General features: G+C 45.9%; 1 protein-coding gene across 1 annotated transcript in view; it reads left to right on the top strand.

Moving 5' to 3' along the window:
• kl (klotho) overlaps window positions 1-16,388 on the top strand; it is a 53,470-nt gene that overhangs the window by 19,626 nt on the left and 17,456 nt on the right. Inside the window, exons 5-10 of the mRNA XM_071339828.1 lie at window positions 4,207-4,369; window positions 4,502-4,607; window positions 14,620-14,769; window positions 14,897-15,003; window positions 16,077-16,205; window positions 16,327-16,388. The exon at window positions 16,327-16,388 is cut by the window's right edge and continues 137 nt beyond it. Coding sequence (XP_071195929.1) covers window positions 4,207-4,369; window positions 4,502-4,607; window positions 14,620-14,769; window positions 14,897-15,003; window positions 16,077-16,205; window positions 16,327-16,388 — 717 coding nt within the window. The remainder of the gene's footprint in view (window positions 1-4,206; window positions 4,370-4,501; window positions 4,608-14,619; window positions 14,770-14,896; window positions 15,004-16,076; window positions 16,206-16,326) is intronic.

The following is a 16,388-nucleotide window of genomic DNA, read 5'->3' as shown; positions in this document are numbered from 1 at the left end:
TTCTCTGTCCCTCTACTTTAGACCAGGGTCCTCTCGTTCTCCTTCTCTGTCCCTCTACTTTAGACCAGGGTCCTCTCCTTCTCCTTCTCTGTCTCTCTACTTTAGACCAGGGTCCTCTCCTTCTCCTTCTCTGTCTCTCTACTTTAGACCAGGGTCCTCTCCTTCTCCTTCTCTGTCCCACTACTTTAGACCAGGGTCCTCTCGTTCTCCTTCTCTGTCCCACTACTTTAGACCAGGGTCCTCTCGTTCTCCTTCTCTGTCCCTCTACTTTAGACCAGGGTCCCCTCGTTCTCCTTCTCTGTCCCTCTACTTTAGACCAGGGTCCTCTCGTTCTCCTTCTCTGTCCCTCTACTTTAGACCAGGGTCCTCTCGTTCTCCTTCTCTGTCCCTCTACTTTAGACCAGGGTCCTCTCCTTCTCCTTCTCTGTCCCACTACTTTAGAGCAGGGTCCCCTCGTTCTCCTTCTCTGTCCCACTACTTTAGAGCAGGGTCCCCTCGTTCTCCTTCTCTGTCCCTCTACTTTAGACCAGGGTCCTCTCGTTCTCCTTCTCTGTCCCTCTACTTTAGACCAGGGTCCTCTCGTTCTCCTTCTCTGTCCCTCTACTTTAGAGCAGGGTCCCCTCGTTCTCCTTCTCTGTCCCTCTACTTTAGACCAGGGTCCTCTCGTTCTCCTTCTCTGTCCCTCTACTTTAGACCAGGGTCCTCTCGTTCTCCTTCTCTGTCCCACTACTTTAGACCAGGGTCCTCTCGTTCTCCTTCTCTGTCCCTCTACTTTAGACCAGGGTCCTCACGTTCTCCTTCTCTGTCCCTCTACTTTAGACCAGGGTCCTCTCGTTCTCCTTCTCTGTCCCTCTACTTTAGACCAGGGTCCTCTCGTTCTCCTTCTCTGTCCCACTACTTTAGACCAGGGTCCTCTCGTTCTCCTTCTCTGTCCCACTACTTTAGAGCAGGGTCCCCTCGTTCTCCTTCTCTGTCCCTCTACTTTAGACCAGGGTCCTCTCGTTCTCCTTCTCTGTCCCTCTACTTTAGACCAGGGTCCTCTCGTTCTCCTTCTCTGTCCCACTACTTTAGACCAGGGTCCTCTCGTTCTCCTTCTCTGTCCCTCTACTTTAGACCAGGGTCCTCACGTTCTCCTTCTCTGTCCCTCTACTTTAGACCAGGGTCCTCTCGTTCTCCTTCTCTGTCCCTCTACTTTAGACCAGGGTCCTCTCGTTCTCCTTCTCTGTCCCACTACTTTAGACCAGGGTCCTCTCGTTCTCTGTCCCTCTACTTTAGACCAGGGTCCTCTCGTTCTCCTTCTCTGTCCCTCTACTTTAGACCAGGGTCCTCTCGTTCTCCTTCTCTGTCCCTCTACTTTAGACCAGGGTCCTCTCGTTCTCTGTCCCTCTACTTTAGACCAGGGTCCTCTCGTTCTCCTTCTCTGTCCCTCTACTTTAGACCAGGGTCCTCTCGTTCTCCTTCTCTGTCCCTCTACTTTAGACCAGGGTCCTCTCCTTCTCCTTCTCTGTCTCTCTACTTTAGACCAGGGTCCTCTCGTTCTCCTTCTCTGTTCCTCTACTTTAGACCAGGGTCCTCTCGTTCTCCTTCTCTGTCTCTCTACTTTAGGCCAGGGTCCTCTCGTTCTCCTTTCCTATCTCTCTACTTTAGACCAGGGTCCTCTCGTTCTCCTTCTCTGTCCCACTACTTTAGACCAGGGTCCTCTCGTTCTCTGTCCCTCTACTTTAGACCAGGGTCCTCTCGTTCTCCTTCTCTGTCCCTCTACTTTAGACCAGGGTCCTCTCGTTCTCCTTCTCTGTCCCTCTACTTTAGACCAGGGTCCTCTCGTTCTCTGTCCCTCTACTTTAGACCAGGGTCCTCTCGTTCTCCTTCTCTGTCCCTCTACTTTAGACCAGGGTCCTCTCGTTCTCCTTCTCTGTCCCTCTACTTTAGACCAGGGTCCTCTCCTTCTCCTTCTCTGTCTCTCTACTTTAGACCAGGGTCCTCTCGTTCTCCTTCTCTGTCCCTCTACTTTAGACCAGGGTCCTCTCGTTCTCCTTCTCTGTCTCTCTACTTTAGGCCAGGGTCCTCTCGTTCTCCTTTCCTATCTCTCTACTTTAGACCAGGGTCCTCTCGTTCTCCTTCTCTGTCCCTCTACTTTAGACCAGGGTCCTCTCGTTCTCCTTCTCTGTCTCTCTACTTTAGACCAGGGTCCTCTCGTTCTCCTTCTCTGTCTCTCTACTTTAGGCCAGGGTCCTCTCGTTCTCCTTCTCTATCTCTCTACTTTAGACCAGGGTCCTCTCGTTCTCCTTCTCTATCTCTCTATATCCACCCATCCCTCTTTCTCCTCCCCCACCCCCTCTCTCTGAAACTAAACTTTTAACCCCCCAAAATAACCCCCTTTCTAGATCTCATATATCTCCTCCGTGACCCCCAGGCGTTTCACAATTTAGCCCTGAACTAGCTCACCTGATCACCTGGTCAAGGGCTTGATTGAATACCTGACAAAGTTTAATCAGTCGTGTTAGCTCCGGGGAGCCGTACCCACACGGTATCTCAGTGTTGAATCAGTCGTGTTAGCTCCGGGGCGCCGTACCCACACGGTATCTCAGTGTTGAATCAGTCGTGTTAGCCCCGGGGCGCCGTACCCACACGGTATCTCAGTGTTGAATCAGTTGTGTTAGCCCCGGGGCGCCGTACCCACACGGTATCTCAGTGTTGAATCAGTCGTGTTAGCCCCGGGGCGCCGTACCCACACGGTATCTCAGTGTTGAATCAGTTGTGTTAGCCCCGGGGCGCCGTACCCACACGGTATCTCAGTGTTGAATCTTGGTCAGAAGTGTTGAGAATAGAGACGTTTATTCCTACTCTGATGGTCAAAAAAAATAAAAGATATTTAAGAAACCTCTTTAGTCATAAACGTACCACCTAAATGGACAGGTATTTAGAAGACTTCACGAGCTGTCCTAACCTGTCGTAACCTGTCCTAACCTAACCTGTCCTAACCAGTTGTCACGACTTCCGCCAAAGTCGGTCCCTCTCCTTGTTCGGGTGGTGTTCGGCGGTCGACGTCACCGACCTTCTAGTCACCACCGATCCATGTTTCATTTTCATTTTGTTTTGTCTGTTTTACACACACCTGGTTTCAATTCCCATATCATGTTCCTTATTTAACCCTCTGGCATACCTTTCTGTTCTGTCCGTGATTGTTGGTGTCTTAGTGGTTCGTGTAGGTGTTATTCTGAATGTATTTTCCTTATTGGAATATCGCTTGCCTTTTTTTGTGAGTAAACTCAGTTGTTTTGCTCAATCCTGTGTCCTGCGCCTGACTCCGCTACATCTCTGCACCCAATCGCTGACACCAGTTAAGAGTTTCCAGCAGCTGTCTTGATAATAGAATGCAGCTAGTCGCTGGTTCATAGACAGGCGATTGCTTTAATATTTTAATATGATCAACCCATAAATCATCTAGACCGACATGCACCAGTACCTCTTGTAATCTTTACCCATCCCTGCTGGTGACGACCATATATATACACACTACCGGTCAAAGGTTTAGACACACCTACTCATTCAAGGGTTTTTCTTAATTTTTTTACTATTTTCTACATTGTAGAATAATAGTGAAGACATCAAAACTATTTAAAAACTATTAAATAACACATATGGAATCATGTAGTAACCAAGAAAAGTGTTAAACAAATCAAAATATATTTTATATTTGAGATTCTTCAAAGTAGCCACCCTTTGCCTTGATGACAGCTTTGCACAGTCTTGACATTCTCTCAACCAGCTTCATGAGGTAGTCACCTTGGTCACATTCATACAGAATGCTTTTCCATCAGTCTTGAAGGAGTTCCCACATATGCTGAGCACTTTTTAACCCCCCCCCCCCCCAATTTTTTATATATATATATATACACACACACACTACCGGTCAAAGGTTTGGACACACCTACTCATTCAAGTGTTTTTCTTTATTTTTTACTATTTTCTACATTCTAGAATAGTAGTGAAGACATCAAAACTATGTGTATCTGTATTCCCAGTCATGTGAAATCAATAGGTTAGAGCCTAGTGAATGTATTTCAAATTACTGAATTCCTTGTAACTCAGTAAAACCTTTGAAATTGTTGCATGTTGCGTTTATATTTTTTGTTCAGTATACCTAGCGTCTCATTTCATATTGTTACGCGATGATATTTTCTAAACTTGAACTTGTCGCCGTAGCGATCAAGTACGATGGGGTGAATGTGATTGGCTACACCCACTGGTCCCTGCTGGACGGGTTTGAATGGCACAGAGAGTACGATATACGCAGAGGCCTCTACTACGTCGACTTCAACACACACAACCTCAAGAGGAGGCCCAAGACCTCCGCCAACTTCTACAAGTCAGTTTTGTATTGATTCATTTTTTTTTGTATCGATTGGTTATGACGATGTTGGTGGTGATGATGATACAATAAGTAATGATGTAATGATGATGATGATGATGATGCTGCCGATAATGACGATGGTTACAGGAAGTTGATCCAGAAGAATGGTTTCCCCCAGCTGCCTGAGAACAGACCAGCTCAGGGAGTTTTCCCCTGTGACTTCGCCTGGGGGGTGTCCGCCAACTCCATACAGGTCTGTGTGTGTGTGTGTGTGTGTGTGTGTGTGTGTGTGTGTGTGTGTGTCTGTGTGTGTGTGTGTGTGTGTGTGTGTGTGTGTGTGTGTGTGTGTGTGTGTGTGTGTGTGTGTGTGTGTGTGTGTGTGTGTGTGTGTGTGTGTGTGTGTGTGTGTGTGTGTGTGTGTGTGTGTGTGTGTGTGTGTGTGTGTGTGTGTGTGTGTGTGTGTGTGTGTGTGTGTGTGTGTGTGTGTGTGTGTGTGTGTGTGTGTGTGTGTGTGTGTGTGTGTGTGTGTGTGTGTGTGTGTGTGTGTGTGTGTGTGTGTGTGTGTGTGTGTGTGTGTGTGTGTGTGTGTGTGTGTGTGTGTGTGTGTGTGTGTGTGTGTGTGTGTGTGTGTGTGTGTGTGTGTGTGTGTGTGTGTGTGTGTGTGTGTGTGTGTGTGTGTGTGTGTGTGTGTGTGTGTGTGTGTGTGTGTGTGTGTGTGTGTGTGTGTGTGTGTGTGTGTGTGTGTGTGTGTGTGTGTGTGTGTGTGTGTGTGTGTGTGTGTGTGTGTGTGTGTGTGTGTGTGTGTGTGTGTGTGTGTGTGTGTGTGTGTGTGTGTGTGTGTGTGTGTGTGTGTGTGTGTGTGTGTGTGTGTGTGTGTGTGTGTGTGTGTGTGTGTGTGTGTGTGTGTGTGTGTGTGTGTGTGTGTGTGTGTGTGTGTGTGTGTGTGTGTGTGTGTGTGTGTGTGTGTGTGTGTGTGTGTGTGTGTGTGTGTGTGTGTGTGTGTGTGTGTGTGTGTGTGTGTGTGTGTGTGTGTGTGTGTGTGTGTGTGTGTGTGTGTGTGTGTGTGTGTGTGTGTGTGTGTGTGTGTGTGTGTGTGTGTGTGTGTGTGTGTGTGTGTGTGTGTGTGTGTGTGTGTGTGTGTGTGTGTGTGTGTGTGTGTGTGTGTGTGTGTGTGTGTGTGTGTGTGTGTGTGTGTGTGTGTGTGTGTGTGTGTGTGTGTGTGTGTGTGTGTGTGTGTGTGTGTGTGTGTGTGTGTGTGTGTGTGTGTGTGTGTGTGTGGGGGTGTGTGTGTGTGTGTGTGTGTGTGTGTGTGTGTGTGTGTGTGTGTGTGTGTGTGTGTGTGTGTGTGTGTGTGTGTGTGTGTGTGTGTGTGTGTGTGTGTGTGTGTGTGTGTGTGTGTGTGTGTGTGTGTGTGTGTGTGTGTGTGTGTGTGTGTGTGTGTGTGTGTGTGTGTGTGTGTGTGTGTGTGTGTGTGTGTGTGTGTGTGTGTGTGTGTGTGTGTGTGTGTGTGTGTGTGTGTGTGTGTGTGTGTGTGTGTGTGTGTGTGTGTGTGTGTGTGTGTGTGTGTGTGTGTGTGTGTGTGTGTGTGTGTGTGTGTGTGTGTGTGTGTGTGTGTGTGTGTGTGTAGGTTTGTTAGGGGGCCAGGGTAGAAAATGCAAAAGTTAGGTTGGCCAAGCACTAAAGTCCCAAGGTGGAATGTACATGGAGCATTATAATGACAGTACTGAGGGTTTGGGTATTATAATGAGGGGTGGGGTATTATACTGAGGGTTGGGGTATTATAATGAGGGGTGGGGTATTATAATGACAGTACTGAGGGTTTGGGTATTATAATGAGGGGTGGGGTATTATAATGACAGTACTGAGGGTTTGGGTATTATAATGAGGGTTGGGGTATTATAATGAGGGTTGGGGTATTATACTGAGGGTTGGGGTATTATAATGAGGGTTGGGGTATTATAATGAGGGTTGGGGTATTATAATGAGGGTTGGGGTATTATAATGAGGGTTGGGGTATTATAATGAGGGTTGGGGTATGTTAGGGTTGCGTAAGTTCAACTGAGATAGGAACAATAGTACACCTGAACTTGGTTAAAATAATTGTTTAATTCAAAAGTTAATAAATGGCAAATACAATTTCCGTATATACGGGTTCAATGTTTCATCACGCAGGATAAGACAGAGAACTGATTTGTTCCTGACAAAGATAGTATATTATACTCATGACAGAGATAGTTCCCGCTTCCGAGCCGGCCTGTCAGAGTAGAGACTGGGCGTGGTTTAGACTTACCCAGCCTATCGTTGATGTTGGCACATAAGCTAGTCCTAGCCCCTTTGCGCTCTCTGTTGTCCCGACGCTGTTGCTGTGTAGATTACGCTCCTTCACCCCAAAGACTGAGGTCAGACAGCTCTGTAATATTGTCTGAGCTATTCACACCTGTTATACAATGTCCACTGTTCTCGCTCAAGGCTAACTACAGCTTCCCAGCTTCTTATCTGAGCTAACTGTTACTTCCAGCACACACACACAGACACCCAGGCGCCCAGACCAACAGTTTGTCAACATCCAATCACATTTAATACAGTTGCTAATCACGTTTGTTATAGTATTCAATCACATATGATATAGTTGCTAATCACGTTTGTTATATTATTCAATCACATATGATATAGTTGCTAATCACGTTTGTTATAGTATTGGGTTATAGTCCATTGTACACCACAGTCAGCAGTCTCATGATTCACCCCCTCCTGTGTCTCTCTAAGATTAGCACAGTCTCGGTCACACAGTACAGCTTCACACTACTGATACATTTGTTGCTTCTCTACTTTTAACACACACACATTTCAGGCTGATATTCATGGTTGGGCCCTGAGCACTGGTAAAAGTGAGAACAATGGAAAAATGCAGGAGTCAGCAATTCAAACTTTAATGCATAAGAAGCCCTACTAGCTTATAGTTAGTTAAGCATGTCAAAAAACCTTTATAAAACCCCACAATCCTCCGTTTGACACCAAAAAAGGTGTCAACATAGACGTTTTTGATTCCCCCGTTTGACACCAAAAAGGTGTCACATACAATAAACATGTCATCCCTTTTCCATATACTAGGTGGGCTCGTTACCACCCAGGAACTTATAACCTTCTTAGGGAGAACAGTGTTATTCATAAACCTCTTTTACAGCAAACCATGGGTCATCCTCAGTCAACCCCCTCTGTTCACTGGTCTCGGCATCCTCCCCACTATCTGCAAGCAGGGGCATCATGCCAGAGGCCTTAGCTGCATCTGCATTTAGATCTCTTGGCACAAGGTAAAATGCAAGCAGCGCAACATAGTAGCACAAGAAACACGACTACTAGGGTCAGAAATCCAGTAACCAACATGGCAGTATACTTACCAAACAGACCAGTGAACCACGGGAACAGACCTCCCTCCTCCACTCCAGCGAAACCCCTCATCTCCACAGAGAGTCTCTGCAACCCTGTCAAGGCCTTGGTAATGCTCCCATCTGGACTAGTGTCATTTGGGATAAAAGTACAACACTGTTCCCCGAACATCTTACAGACACCCCCTTGACTCGCCAACAGCATATCCAATGCCAATCTATTTTGCCTCGCTGTCTGTGATGTGGCCTCTAGTTGTTCAGCCAGTCCAGTCAAAGCAACACGAGTGTAATTAACAAATCGTTGTTGGTTATAATAGATGTAATTTATCCATGCCGTTTGCTTAGCATCCACTATAGCAGGGCCTATAATAGGGAGGAGATGCCATAGTCCATCGTTTCGTCCAATAGCCTGAAACTCATGGGGCACCCCAAGTGGTACTCCTAGCATGTTGGTATGTATAGTAGTCTCATCCCATGGTGCATTACGTCTTTGTCTAGACAGAGTGTTAGGCACAGCTGTCCTTTTTTCCCCCATTAACTGCTCTGCCGTAACTTCAATAATAGTAAGGGGAACTATAATGCTAGTCAATGCACAGGTACCACTCCAATTACCCTTTAAGGTGGGGGTCAAAAATCTTTTAGGGCCACAAATCCACCATACATCTGCCACCCCGAGTGTCTGATAAAGTCCCATACCTGGCCAAGTACCATTTGTGTTCTGAGTCTGTCCACAGTCGCTGCTGGGCAGATGTCCATAGTTTACCCCATCCCCCATACTAGAGATACAACTATAATTTCCCCCGTATGCTTTTACACCCATTGGGGCCTTCCTAGGTGGACCAGTAGGGAACACTAGAGACAGAGTCTTACAAAGGGTGGAGGTTGTGTTTTTGGTATAGAATCTTTCTAGTACGCACTCCCATCCTTCACCAGAATAAAGTGCAAAAGGATGGGTAGCCAGTACAGGTCGTGCATGTCCACAGATGACACAGTTTTGCTTGGCTAGGGATCGTGCTGTGTATCTCATATATGCCAGCCACATGTTGTCCCCCCCCTCATACCCTGTTTCAGTAGCCAATTGATCACTGTCTGAGATGTCTTGTATGTTGATTACCTGAACTGGGGTATTATAATGACAGTACTGAGGGTTGGGGTATTATAATGAGGGTTGGGGTATTATAATGAGGGTTGGGGTATTATAATGAGGGTTGGGGTATTATAATGAGGGTTGGGTATTATAATGAGGGTTGGGGTATTATAATGAGGGTTGGGGTATTATAATGAGGGTTGGGGTATTATAATGACAGTACTGAGGGTTGGGGTATTATAATGAGGGTTGGGGTATTATAATGAGGGTTGGGGTATTATACTGAGAGTTGGGGTATTATACTGAGGGTTGGGGTATTATAATGAGGGTTAGGGTATTATAATGAGGGTTGGGGTATTATACTGAGAGTTGGGGTATTATACTGAGGGTTGGGGTATTATACTGAGGGTTGGGGTATTATAATGAGGGTTGGGGTATTATACTGAGGGTTGGGGTATTATAATGAGGGTTGGGGTATTATAATGAGGGTTGGGGTATTATACTGAGGGTTGGGGTATTATAATGACAGTACTGAGGGTTGGGGTATTATAATGAGGGTTGGGGTATTATACTGAGAGTTGGGGTATTATACTGAGGGTTGGGGTATTATAATGAGGGTTAGGGTATTATAATGAGGGTTGGGGTATTATACTGAGAGTTGGGGTATTATACTGAGGGTTGGGGTATTATACTGAGGGTTGGGGTATTATAATGAGGGTTGGGGTATTATACTGAGGGTTGGGGTATTATAATGAGGGTTGGGGTATTATACTGAGGGTTGGGGTATTATACTGAGGGTTAGGGTATTATAATGACAGTACTGAGGGTTGGGGTATTATAATGAGGGTTGGGGTATTATAATGAGGGTTGGGGTATTATAATGAGGGTTGGGGTATTATAATGAGGGTTGGGTATTATAATGAGGGTTGGGGTATTATAATGAGGGTTGGGGTATTATAATGACAGTACTGAGGGTTGGGGTATTATAATGAGGGTTGGGGTATTATAATGAGGGTTGGGGTATTATACTGAGAGTTGGGGTATTATACTGAGGGTTGGGGTATTATACTGAGGGTTGGGGTATTATAATGAGTGTTGGGGTATTATACTGAGGGTTGGGGTATTATAATGAGGGTTGGGGTATTATAATGAGGGTTGGGGTATTATACTGAGGGTTGGGGTATTATAATGACAGTACTGAGGGTTGGGGTATTATAATGAGGGTTGGGGTATTATACTGAGGGTTAGGGTATTATAATGAGGGTTAGGGTATTATAATGAGGGTTGGGGTATTATAATGAGGGTTGGGGTATTATAATGAGGGTTAGGGTATTATAATGAGGGTTGGGGTATTATAATGAGGGTTGGGGTATTATAATGAGGGTTAGGGTATTATAATGAGGGTTGGGGTATTATAATGAGGGTTGGGGTATTATACTGAGGGTTGGGGTATTATACTGAGGGTTGGGGTATTATAATGAGGGTTGGGGTATTATACTGAGGGTTGGGGTATTATACTGAGGGTTGGGGTATTATAATGAGGGTTGGGGTATTATAATGAGGGTTGGGGTATTATAATGAGGGTTGGGGTATTATACTGAGGGTTGGGGTATTATAATGAGGGTTGGGGTATTATAATGAGGGTTGGGGTATTATACTGAGGGTTGGGGTATTATAATGAGGGTTGGGGTATTATAATGAGGGTTGGGGTATTATACTGAGGGTTGGTTATTATACTGAGGGCGGGGTATTATAATGAGGGTTGGGGTATTATACTGAGGGTTGGGGTATTATAATGACAGTACTGAGGGTTGGGGTATTATAATGAGGGTTGGGGTATTATACTGAGGGTTGGGGTATTATAATGAGGGTTGGGGTATTATAATGACAGTACTGAGGGTTGGGGTATTATAATGAGGGTTGGGGTATTATAATGAGGGTTGGGGTATTATAATGAGGGTTGGGGTATTATACTGAGGGTTGGGGTATTATAATGACAGTACTGAGGGTTGGGGTATTATAATGAGGGTTGGGGTATTATAATGAGGGTTGGGGTATTATTCTGAGGGTTGGGGTATTATACTGAGGGTTGGGGTATTATAATGAGGGTTGGGGTATTATAATGACAGTACTGAGGGTTGGGTATTATAATGAGGGTTGGGGTATTATAATGAGGGTTGGGGTATTATAATTAGGGTTGGGGTATTATAATGAGGGTTGGGTATTATACTGAGGGTTGGGGTATTATAATGAGGGTTGGGGTATTATAATGAGGGTTGGGGTATTATACTGACAGTACTGAGGGTTGGGGTTTATAATGAGGGTTGGGGTATTATAATGAGGGTTGGGGTATTATACTGAGGGTTGGGGTATTATAATGAGGGTTGGGGTATTATAATGAGGGTTGGGGTATTATAATGAGGGTTGGGGTATTATAATGAGGGTTGGGGTATTATACTGAGGGTTGGGGTATTATAATGAGGGTTGGGGTATTATAATGAGGGTTGGGGTATTATAATGAGGGTTGGGGTATTATACTGAGGGTTGGGTATTATAATGAGGGTTGGGGTATTATAATGAGGGTTGGGGTATTATAATGAGGGTTGGGGTATTATAATGAGGGTTGGGGTATTATAATGAGGGTTGGGGTATTATAATGCGGGTTGGGGTATTATAATGAGGGTTGGGGTATTATAATGAGGGTTGGGGTATTATAATGAGGGTTGGGGTATTATAATGACAGTACTGAGGGTTGGGTATTATAATTTACATTTAAGTCATTTAGCAGACGCTCTTATCCAGAGCGACTTACAAATTGGTGCATTCACCTTATGACATCCAGTGGAACGGCCACTTTACAATAGTGCATCTAAATCTTTTAAGGGGGGGGGGAGTGAGAAGGATTACTTTATCCTATCCTAGGTATTCCTTAAAGAGGTGGGGTTTCAGGTGTCTCCGGAAGGTGGTGATTGACTCCGCTGTCCTGGCGTCGTGAGGGAGTTTGTTCCACCATTGGGGGGCCAGAGCAGCGAACAGTTTTGACTGGGCTGAGCGGGAACTGTACTTCCTCAGTGGTAGGGAGGCGAGCAGGCCAGAGGTGGATGAACGCAGTGCCCTTGTTTGGGTGTAGGGCCTGATCAGAGCCTGGAGGTACTGAGGTGCCGTTCCCCTCACAGCTCCGTAGGCAAGCACCATGGTCTTGTAGCGGATGCGAGCTTCAACTGGAAGCCAGTGGAGAGAGCGGAGGAGCGGGGTGACGTGAGAGAACTTGGGAAGGTTGAACACCAGACGGGCTGCGGCGTTCTGGATGAGTTGTAGGGGTTTAATGGCACAGGCAGGGAGCCCAGCCAACAGCGAGTTGCAGTAATCCAGACGGGAGATGACAAGTGCCTGGATTAGGACCTGCGCCGCTTCCTGTGTGAGGCAGGGTCGTACTCTGCGGATGTTGTAGAGCATGAACCTACAGGAACGGGCCACCGCCTTGATGTTGGTTGAGAACGACAGGGTGTTGTCCAGGACCCCAATGAGGGTTGGGGTATTATATAATGACAGTACTGAGGGTTGGGTATTATAATGAGGGTTGGGCTATTATAATGAGGGTTGGGGTATTATAATGAGGGTTGGGGTATTATAATGAGGGTTGGGGTATTATATAATGACAGTACTGAGGGTTGGGGTATTATAATGAGGGTTGGGGTATTATATAATGACAGTACTGAGGGTTGCATCAGTCTGTGGCGCCAGTACAGCAAACAGCAGCAGACTGTTCCTGGAAACATTTAGCTACATATCAACCTCCCTGAAACTGCCCCAAGTTCATCCTGGGGTTAATGTGTGCTCAAATAACTTGTTAAATAACTGGTTAAATATCTAGTTAAATATCTAGTGGTAAAGGGACACATTATTTTACACATTGAACTTTCTGTTTTAGAAAAAACATGTCACTGTAAAAGTATCTTTTCTCTCTGGGAATGTGGGCGTGACCTTACGTTGCTTTGGATACAAGCCTCAGCTCAACGGTTATTATTAAACATTATCAAACATTATTATATTATATTTAACACTGGTGTATTTTCTACAAATTGGCCCTGGTCATGAGAGGGATTTGAACCTGCGACCCTGTGGTTATATTCCATCTCTGACCCCACGACCTACTAAGGTCAATAGCATGGGTGAACGATAGCATTTCTAACCCGGATCGGGGCCTCCTGTGTGTAACGTTTTTCGCCAAACATTTTTATGAGCCTAAAATCATAGAATTACAAATATAAATCCCTATTAAATCAATTGAAATCTCTGTGGGTTTAGTTGTAAAAAAAAATGTGTCATTTAACTTTTACACTGTATTACCTTTTATTTTGTGGCATAAACACAACCGGTTGTGTTGTTTTCATCTGACTGTCAAACAAATCACTTCAAACGGTCTCCGTTCCTCGCAACATATTCCCCGGCTTCCAAACAAGTGAGTTGTAAACAGAAAGAGACATCTTTTACACAAAGTCTAAGGACATTTGGCCGTTGTCATTAGGTCAGAATTTATGCGTCCGATCACGTCGGCCACTCATCTCTGCCTTGGCAAAAATGTGTTCTCGTTGAACCACATCGCATTTCAAAGCGTAGGCCTTAGCCTACAGTTTTCATGACATTTTAGTTATTTAATTATTGCAATTGGCTCATGTTTTACCGGTACGAAATACCCCCGACTATTTATTTTACCGAGACACCATACCGGACCATACCACCTTACATTCAACCCCGGTCAGCAGAAGACTACAACATAGTTACTACTCTTAATAATGAACAGAAAGACCCGCATGGACAAACAGCCTTTGCTCACTAAGAAAAACAACACCTAATCGCTACCCATTATTTGTTTGGCCCTATTGGCCTCCTCTTGCGTGCTGGTGTGTGTGTGTGACACAGAGTCACACAGAGTCACAGTTTATATTTGCTTACACGCTGATGCAGGGGTAGATGCCAGCTGGAAGTTACCGTGGTGACGGGGTAACCTTTGCCCTTAAGAAAGAACAGATCAGGATAAACCTGACCAACCGCAGTGTGTGTGTGTGTGTGTGTGTGTGTGTGTGTGTGTGTGTGTGTGTGTGTGTGTGTGTGTGTGTGTGCCTCTGTGTGTTTATGTGTGTGTGTGTGTGCCTCTGTGTGTATATGTGTGTGTGTGTGTGCCTCTGTGTGTTTATGTGTGTGTGCCTCTGTGTGTTTGTGTGTGTGCCTCTGTGTGTTTATGTGTACGTGTGTGTTTATATACGTGTGTGTGTGTGTCCAGGTGGAGACCACCCCCACCCAGTTTGTAGATCCCAGTGTGTACGTGTGTGTTTATATACGTGTGTGTGTCCAGGTGGAGACCACCCCCACCCAGTTTGTAGATCCCAGTGTGTACGTGTGTGTTTATATACGTGTGTGTGTCCAGGTGGAGACCACCCCCACCCAGTTTGTAGATCCCAGTGTGTACGTGTGTGTTTATATACGTGTGTGTGTCCAGGTGGAGACCACCCCCACCCAGTTTGTAGATCCCAGTGTGTACGTGTGTGTTTATATACGTGTGTGTGTGTCCAGGTGGAGACCACCCCCACCCAGTTTGTAGATCCCAGTGTGTACGTGTGTGTTTATATACGTGTGTGTGTGTCCAGGTGGAGACCACCCCCACCCAGTTTGTAGATCCCAGTGTGTACGTGTGTGTTTATATACGTGTGTGTGTCCAGGTGGAGACCACCCCCACCCAGTTTGTAGATCCCAGTGTGTACGTGTGTGTTTATATACGTGTGTGTGTCCAGGTGGAGACCACCCCCACCCAGTTTGTAGATCCCAGTGTGTACGTGTGGAACATCACGGGCAACGGGGAGCTGAGGAGATTAGACGGGTTCCAGGCCCCGCCGCTCCGCAGGGCACAGCACTGCGCCGACTACGCCACCATCCGCCAGCAGGTCAGAGATCTTTTCTATGTTTATGCACAAAACAAATTACAACGATATGGTGTGAAAGTAATCTCCCCCCCCCCCCCCCTCCCTCTCCCCCCCTCCCTCTCCCCCACCCTCTCCCCAACCCCCTCAGGTGGAAGAGATTCGTCGTGTGGGAGTCAACCACTTCCACTTCTCTCTCAACTGGTCCTCCCTGGTGCCCAGCGGTAACGTGACCCAGCCCAACACCACCTTACTAGGGTACTGTAGTCAGCGTTTTGAATCCTCTCCTCAAGACCTCCAGCCATTCCATTTATTTGATAATATTACAGGACTGTACTGAACAATTAAAAAAAATAAAAGGAAATTAGTCATTTGAAATGAATTCATTAGGTACTAATCGATGGATTGCATCACGTGACTTGACAGGGGCGCAATCAGAATTATTGAATTTTTTCACAAAAGGGCTTCATTACAGACACACACAAAAAACCAACTCCTCCGTTTCATCAGCAGTCCGGGGGGTTGGTCTCAGATGATCCCGCAGGTGAAGAGGCCGGATGTGGAGGTCCTGGGCTGACGTGGTTACACGTGGTCTGTGGTTGGGTGTACTGCCAAATTCCCCGAAACGATGTTGGAGGCGGCTTACGGTAGTTGTCTGCCAACAGCTCTGGTGGACATTCCTGCAGTCAGCATGCCAATTGCACGCTCCCTCAAAACTTGAGACATCTGTGGCATTCTGTTGTGTGGCTAAACTGCACATTTTAAAGTGGACTTTTATTGGGCCCCAGCACAAGGTGCACCTGTGTAATGATCATGCTGTTTAATCAGCTTCTTGATATGCCACACCTGTCAGGTGGATGGATTATCTTGGCAAAGGAGAAATGCTCACAAACAGGGATGTAAACACATTTGTGCACAGAATTTGAGAGAAATAAGCTTTTTGTGCGTCTGGAACACTTCTGGGATCTTTTATTTCAGCTCATGAAAAATGGGACCAACACATTACATGTTGTGTTTATATTTTTGTTCAGTGTAGAATATCTGATTCAACTTGTCAACTAGTTATCAAACCTGTAACTAGATTAATCAGGTGTGCTAGTTCAGGGTTGCAACTAAATTGTAAAATGTCTGTAGGTGCCTGAGGAGAGGTTTGAAAAAGGTCTGATTGATTATTAAACATAACTCAACTGGATTAATTACTGCCTGCCTGGTCTCCATCATTCCAGGTGCTAGTGCATGAGTAAAAACACGGAATGGAGTTCTGAGTGTATCGGGTTAACAGTGTGATGAGAACGCGGACTGAACTAACAGGAATGTTCACTATGTTCCAGGTACTACCGCTGCTTTACGAGCCAGCTGCACCAGGCTAACATCACGTCCATGGTCACCCTGTGGCACCACACACGCCAACGCTCCAGCCTGCCAGCCCCGATGGAGGCAGCGGGAGGCTGGTTCAACAGGTTGGTACCACACGTCACAAAACCACAAATGCAGGTTTTGTGCTATCGCCACTATAACACTTGTTCTCATTGATATTGTATTATATGAATACTTCCTATGAATAATGGTATTGTCTGACAGGGACACAGTGGTGGCGTTTGCGGACTACGCTAGGCTGTGCTACAGAGAGCTGGGGCCCCATG

Source organism: Salvelinus alpinus, chromosome 13 (assembly GCF_045679555.1).
Source record: "Salvelinus alpinus chromosome 13, SLU_Salpinus.1, whole genome shotgun sequence".
Lineage (NCBI taxonomy): Eukaryota > Metazoa > Chordata > Actinopteri > Salmoniformes > Salmonidae > Salvelinus > Salvelinus alpinus.
Note: the sequence above shows the minus strand (reverse complement) of the source record. Positions and strands in the feature narration are given on the sequence as shown.